At 36.2% G+C, this 6,767-nt stretch overlaps 2 protein-coding genes across 3 annotated transcripts; one reads left to right on the top strand and one right to left on the bottom strand.

The window, feature by feature from the left end:
- Positions 1-1,351: 1,351 nt before the first annotated feature.
- LOC108823014 (protein SUPPRESSOR OF FRI 4) lies at positions 1,352-5,212 on the top strand. Of its 2 annotated transcripts, XR_008938112.1 has the most exons (8): positions 1,352-1,646; positions 1,961-2,061; positions 2,200-2,323; positions 2,616-2,971; positions 3,064-3,209; positions 3,293-3,346; positions 3,892-4,061; positions 4,794-5,212. XR_008938112.1 is itself a non-coding variant. In XM_018596242.2 (7 exons), exons 1-7 carry the CDS (start codon positions 1,453-1,455, stop codon positions 3,961-3,963), a joined length of 1,047 nt encoding a protein of 348 aa, XP_018451744.2. In that variant the 5' UTR covers positions 1,352-1,452; the 3' UTR covers positions 3,964-4,223. The 2 variants fall into 2 exon arrangements, 1 of the variants encoding a protein (XP_018451744.2); XM_018596242.2 differs by lacking the exon at positions 4,794-5,212 and having other exon boundaries at positions 3,892-4,223.
- Positions 5,148-6,767, bottom strand: LOC130499230 (protein UNUSUAL FLORAL ORGANS). The gene has a single exon (XM_056993275.1). It carries the CDS (start codon positions 6,635-6,637, stop codon positions 5,297-5,299), a length of 1,341 nt encoding a protein of 446 aa, XP_056849255.1. The 5' UTR covers positions 6,638-6,767; the 3' UTR covers positions 5,148-5,296.

The raw sequence follows: 6,767 nt of genomic DNA, 5'->3' as shown, positions 1-6,767 counted from the left end.
ATAAAATAGTTATAATTTATACAATAGATAAAAAAAATATTTATGAGAAAAAACTAACAAAGATTAACCGTGCTGATATATAAATGTTTTATATTTGGTTAAATAATTTAAATGAAATTGTACTAATCCAAAAAAATAGTTTCAAATTTTTTATTAATAAAATAGTATTTTGAATGTATATGCAAAAAGTTCAATACGAAAATGACTAATGTGTTTTTTATAAAGTTAAATGCTTACAATGTTTATGTTTTATACTTATTCACAATATAAATATTATGGCCCATAAAGTAAAATTTTATTGTAAATATCTATGTTTTGATATGTAATTAATAAGCCATAACAGCAATTGTCCAAGAAAAAATTAAAGATGTTATATTTTATTTTCCTTTTCTTTGCTATATATATAAGGAAATATATTCTAGTTATTGCATATCTAAGGTAAATTCGTCCCTTTAAATTATAGAATGTTCTATGTTATACATATATTATTTGATTATCAAGAAATATATATTCTGATATCTGTATCCAGCAATTTAAAATTTAAAAGTTAATCAATAACTGGTTAAAGACTTGTTAATAACTTGCAGTCGACTAAAGAAGATGTATAATATAATGCAAAAATTATAGTTGTTTATGAATAGATGTATAATATAATGTACAGAAGTATAATATAACATAGAAAAAAATCATAGTTGTTTACGAACAAATGTATAATATAATGTCCAGAATTATAATATAATGTATAATGTATGCAAAAAATTATAGTTGTTTACGAATAGATGTATAACACAATGTCTAGAAGTATAATATAATGTATAAAAATAATAGTTGTTTACGAATAGATTTTAAAGTTGTATTCCCACTCGATGTATAATTTAGAGAAAATGGTTTTTTTTGTTTACGAATAGATGTATAATATAATGTATAGTATCAATAGAGTTAAATTATTATACATCGAGTGTAAGATGCCATATAGTTGGTTGATATTTAGTTATTTAAGGAAAGATTTAAATGAAAAATTAAAGTATAAATAATAATGTGATGTCCAACTTAAAAATCAACCTAGAGGAAGTTGTAATGTTTCTGTTTTAATAAGATAGATAAAAGTGATATATATATATATATATATATTATATTTTATCTTTAAATAAAAAAATAATAGCTAGAATAAATCTATATCAATATAGTTCATGTTCCAAAAAAAAAAATGTTCCTGATCTGATAGAATAGATACGTTAGTTACTCAAAAGAGAGAGAAAAAAGAGTAAAATTAACAATTTGGCCCACATAAAAAGCTAAGAATTCTAAATTGGCCCCGAAAAATACTCTTTATAAATGAAGACGACAGAGAGAATTTCTGGAGATTGCAGAAGAAATCGATTGTGCGAACAGAGAAACCCTAGCGAGCAGAAGAAGAAGAAGAAGAAGAGAAACTAGAACCGATCAATCGTGATGGGGAAGAAGAAGAAGAGAACGGCGGAGAAGGTGTGGTGCTATTACTGCGAGAGAGAGTTCGAGGACGAGAAGATTCTAGTGCAGCACCAGAAAGCCAAACACTTCAAGTGCCATGCCTGCCACAAGAAGCTCTCTACCGCTAGCGGCATGGTCATTCATGTCCTTCAAGTTCATAAAGAGAACGTCACAAAGTATCTCCCTTTTTCCCTTTGATTTCTCTAATTGTTTTACTGGGAACCTGGAAAAATTGAATCTTTATTGCATATCGAATTTTAAGTTTTTTCAACTTAATTGATTGATTGATATGATTGATTGATCTTTTGCATATAGAATTTTAAGTTTTTTCTTTGCTTCGTTTGGTACTTAAGTAAGTACATAATAGATAAGATGAATTTATATATAAAGAAAAGGGATGATTGAGTTCTTGTCATGGCTGCATAATGTTATAGTTGTCACATCTTCTGATTTCATACACTGCTCTAACTTTGATATGTTTTTGCAATAGGGTTCCTAATGCTAAAGACGGTCGAGATTCAACTGATATTGAAGTATACGGAATGCAAGGAATTCCACCTGATGTCTTGGCTGCTCACTACGGAGAAGAAGGTAAGGAAGCTCACATGTATTCTTATCAGCTAAATAAATGAAGAATAAATGAAGAAATTTTGTTTTGTCTCTTCACCTAGTGCTATGGGACTATTGTTCATCACCTCTTCTTGACGTTGTGTTTTTTTTTTTTTGCAGAGGAAGAGTCTGCAGCCAAAGTTGCAAAAGTTGAGATTCCTTCCGCCCCTCTTGGTGCTGCAGTTCCTAGACCTTACGGAATGGTGTATCAACCTCAACAAGTCCCTGGTGCTGTACGACCTATGTATGTTCTAAATACACTATATTCTCTTTTTTTTTTGCTGAGTCTTAGGATGTTGTCTCTGTATTCTTCACAATCTGATCCATGGGGAACACTTTTCCTTTTCTTCTATAGCAACTTTTTTGGTTTTCTGGTCCTTAAGTTTGACCAAAGGTTCTTTGTTTCCTTAGTTCGTTCTTAAGATTGTCCAGTATAGAACTGTCTTAGAAGAACTGTTCCACTATTGTTTCCTTATCTGAGATATCGTAATATATTATCACTTTCTGATCATGTTAAAATAATTTTGTGTTAACAGGTATTATCCTGCTGCTCCTATGCGTCCTCCTGGTCCTGGGTGGCCTATGCCTCCTCCTCGCCCACAACAATGGTATCCACATAATCCAGCGGTTTCTGTTCATCCACCTGCCCATTTAGGGTATCAACCACAACAGCTCTTTCCTGTTCATGGTATGGGGATGACTGTGCCAACACCATCTCATGTAGTCAATGGAGTCACTCCAGTAAATCCTTCATCATCTCCCGCAATGCCGGTTTCTCAACCTCTGTTCCCTGTTGTGAATAGCATCACTCCTTCCCAAGCTTCCCCTTTTTCTGCTCCCCTTCCCGTAGGAGGATCAGTGAACCCATATCCGCCTAATAACTCTTTTCCAGGTTCAGTCTTTAGTTCTAGGAATCGATTGCTTAGATTTTACTAACCTTGTTTTGGTTTTGAAACTTAATCTTTCGTTTATGTTTGGTTGTAGTGGGTGGGACTAATCCTCATTCGTATGCCTCTGGTCCAGACACTAGTGGTCCTTCAATCGGTCCACCTCCTGTGATTGCAAATAAAGCTCCTAGCTCTCAGCCTAATGAGGTCTATCTTGTATGGGATGATGAAGCAATGTCTATGGTTAGTTTCCTCCTATACATGTTGTATTGTTGTCATTAAGGACTCATTTGATCTGACTCGACCCGATGTGACTGTAATTGCAGGAAGAAAGAAGAATGTCCTTACCGAAATACAAGATGCATGATGAAACCAGCCAGGTAAGTTCTGATTTTTCCTTTTAAAGTTAAAAAGGAAAGTTTGCTTTGTACGTCTAACCCATTCGGTAGGCTTTTGTTTATACTTCTTCTTTAACTCCAGAGCCTATTGTTTCTGTGCTAAGAGGTACCTTTTTATTATTTCAGTTTATTGTTTCTTCCCTTAGAATATGAGAAATTAACGACATAGACAACAAAAGCAAGCATGATTAATTATTGATTTTAGAATGGTATACTTATTAGCTAGCGATAGTACTTGCAAGAACTAGTAAAGAAAAAAGTGTGTTTGTATCTGCTTGCTCTTCATTGTGTATCTTCTTTCCTCTTGTATTATATTTAAAATTTGGTGATTGGTTCCACAAGATCATTACTCAGCAGGTTTGGTTTCAAACCAGGTCAGGTATTTTTTTATATTTCATTGAAGTATGCAAAGTTTGCTACCTTTGCACAATCGAATAATAAAAAGAAAACTCTTTATAGCCTTCGACCAACTTTCTTTTTTTTTTTTTGCTGAGAACCGGGGTTTGCTGTTTTTGAAATGGTTGCAGATGAACTCGATAAATGAAGCTATAGACAGACGAATCTCAGAGAGTAGGCTTGCTGGGCGGATGGCATTTTAGAGTTTTGACACCAAACCAAACCTGTGTGTCTGAAGAAACCATCCAAGAAGAGGACGATGATGGGCTTTTGTTACAACTCTTCACTCACATTTATTCAGGTTTTTCAGAAGCTGAACTTGTGATTTGAATCTAAGTTATTACCATCTATCTATATATGGTTGTAGTCTTTAGACTGGTGAGTTTTTAGAGATCTCAGGGATGTTTTTACAGAGGTTTTTGTTCTAAATATCGTTTACTATATTAAAGAGATTCACCCGAAATGTTTGCATCAGGTTTATAGTAAAACCCATAGTAAAAGGGTGACATCGTTTACATAAACCATACATGCAACATCTATTACTCTCAACTAACATTTGTATGTCCTACTCATTTTAACCAAGAAATTGCTAATGTGGGTCAAAAAATATTTGGAGTAAATCCGAAACAAAGGGATTGATTGGAAAGGTCTGTAAATATTGGATTGATTTGGAAGGGTTGTAAAAATTGTGGACATGCATTTTTCTAATTTGTAAAACCTTTTTATGAAACAATCATTTAGCTTTCAAAAATGAATTTAGAACCAAAAAGTTAAAGAAACTATATTGCAACAAAAAAAAATTAGTCACATCCAAAATATTTATATGCTAAATTCTAAAGGGAAAAAGCTGATCCAATCAAAGCCCAAAAACGTATTTTATGTATGAACAATGCTGATTTAGTTGAGAAGAAGAAAGATCTGTTTAAGGTTGGTGAGGAGTTCCAAAATATTCCAGGATATGAAAGATAGACTAAGTTTCAAAACAAGGATTAGATTGCATCTAAAAACAAATTCTTTATATTTTGTGTTCTAGGTACTTTATGATATCAGGACTCAAGAGATCTGGAGTTAAAGAAATCAGCCAATATTTAATGGACCAAGCAGTTAAGAAACCATGGGAGGAAGATCCATTCACCATGGGTGATGGGTGAAGAAGCCATGAAGAACATCTCTCTCTCTTGAAGTTGTTAGAGAGAGAGATTACTAGACCAAGTTCATTGGTTTAGTAAAAAAGTTAAAAAACTAACCTCGTACTTTTATAGTCTTCTGTATCAGAAATTAAACGAGAAGTAAACCAAAGGAGGTGGTACCATATGGCATGGAGCACCGTCTAATGGACTGGAGAGAACTAGCGAGGCGTTGTCAAAGATTAAACATTTAGAAATATAATCTTACTACAAACAGACAGAGGATTACAAAGGAATAAGATAAAGCAACATAGTTTTTTCTTAATGCAACATAATTTTATAAAAGCAACAAGCAGTCTTAACGCCGGAAGTGGAAACGGCACATATTTTCTTGACTAAAAGCCTAAATCTAACAGGCTCCAGGATATGGAAGTGCTAACTGATCAAGAAGAGTAACTACCGGTGTAGTAAGTACCGGGTCATAAGCAAAACCCTGCAGCACCTCTCCCTCCGAACCACCTGATCCAACGCCAACGCTGCTGCCACCGGAGTATGGACACGGTGGGACCCACAACCAACTCTTCCTCACCATATCAAACAGCAACTGCAACGAAGCCCTTCTCAACACAATCATTACAAACTCTTGGTTTCCGACACACTCGAACCCTTTCCCGCCTTCCTCCACTGCAAACTGCGTGTAGAGCGGCTGAGGCATCCTTTCGATCTCAACCCACGTGGCGTTGTCTTGCTGCAAACTCCAAAGCCTAAGGCTTTTGGGAACGTTAAGCTTGCTTTTCTCAACGGCAGCCACGAGAACAAGCCTTCCTTTGCTCTCTAACAAGCTCGGAGACCGGAGAAACCTCCTCATCGGAGCTTGAATCTTTATCCAATGGTTCCCCGTAACCTCATAGCACAAAACGCTGAAAGGGCTATAGTTCATACAATAAAACTTGCCTCCCACGTAAACCATCTTACCTGATTCCAAGCTACAAAGCCGCGGCAGAGAAGAAGCCATCGCCCAAAGGGAGAAGAACCCGCCGGCGTCGACGTGGAAACTCTCGGAGGAGAGGTTTTTCACGGCGTAGGGAGATATGAGGTCGTCTCCGGCGACGGTAACATCAATGGAAGTTGGAGTTACCGAGAGACCTATTGAAGGGAACAGCCTTGGCCTTGACATTGGTGGCAACTGACTCACGGATCCAACAAGAGGGTTACATAAGAGAATGGTTTTAAGACCAGCTTCTTCGGAGACCCAACTCACTAACCCTCCTGATGATCCTGAAGGATAGAACCCTGAAGGGATGTAAGGGAAAGAGAGACGATACCATCTGATCTCATTAGGGTCAAACAAGAAGCCTTCAGCTTTATTGGAACCATCATCGTTTGCTCCTCCTCCTCCTCCTCTCTTGTAGATGTAGCTTTTGAGGGTTTTGTGTTTGAAGAAGAGGAAACAGTTGTGTCGTGGAGGAAGTAGTTGTAGATATATCTCGAGGAAAGTGTGGGAGAAAAGCAGACCGTAGAACCTCTTGCAGACGCAACGTGACCGGAAAAACGCTGGAGGTGGAAGGAAAGCAATGATACGGTCAAGAAGCGGAGGAGGTAGCTTGCTCCAAATCCGACCGTCCATCCACTGACCGGAGGTTGAATCTGTGGTTGTGCTAGTGGTTGTGCTACTGTTGCTGCTACTGGTGAAGGTGTAAGAGAAAGGTAGGTGTGCAGATGGGTTGTTGATGAACATATTTGTTTCCATTTTGATGTTTAGGCTTTTGGTATGTGAAAGATATGGTGAAAAGGGATTTGAGATTTTCTTTTATCTGAAACGGATTTGGAGTTTTGTTCTTTGGTTGGGGAAAAGAGAAGATTTAGCTTTTAGTGATTTT

The sequence above is a fragment of the Raphanus sativus genome, chromosome 8 (assembly GCF_000801105.2).
Source record: "Raphanus sativus cultivar WK10039 chromosome 8, ASM80110v3, whole genome shotgun sequence".
In the NCBI taxonomy this organism is placed as follows: Eukaryota; Viridiplantae; Streptophyta; class Magnoliopsida; order Brassicales; family Brassicaceae; genus Raphanus; species Raphanus sativus.
This window is presented reverse-complemented; position numbering and strand designations above follow the sequence as displayed.

What these genes read in the sequence shown, in the direction of transcription:
- LOC130499230 (XM_056993275.1), bottom strand. Translation starts at nt 6,637, where the DNA reads ATGGAAACAAATATGTTCATCAACAACCCATCTGCACACCTACCTTTC.
- LOC108823014 (XM_018596242.2), top strand. Translation starts at nt 1,453, where the DNA reads ATGGGGAAGAAGAAGAAGAGAACGGCGGAGAAGGTGTGGTGCTATTAC. An exon ending in CATAAAGAGAACGTCACAAA is followed by an intron (nt 1,647 to 1,960) that starts GTATCTCCCTTT and finishes TTTTTGCAATAG; the next exon opens with GGTTCCTAATGCTAAAGACG. An exon ending in GCCTAATAACTCTTTTCCAG is followed by an intron (nt 2,972 to 3,063) that starts GTTCAGTCTTTA and finishes GTTTGGTTGTAG; the next exon opens with TGGGTGGGACTAATCCTCAT.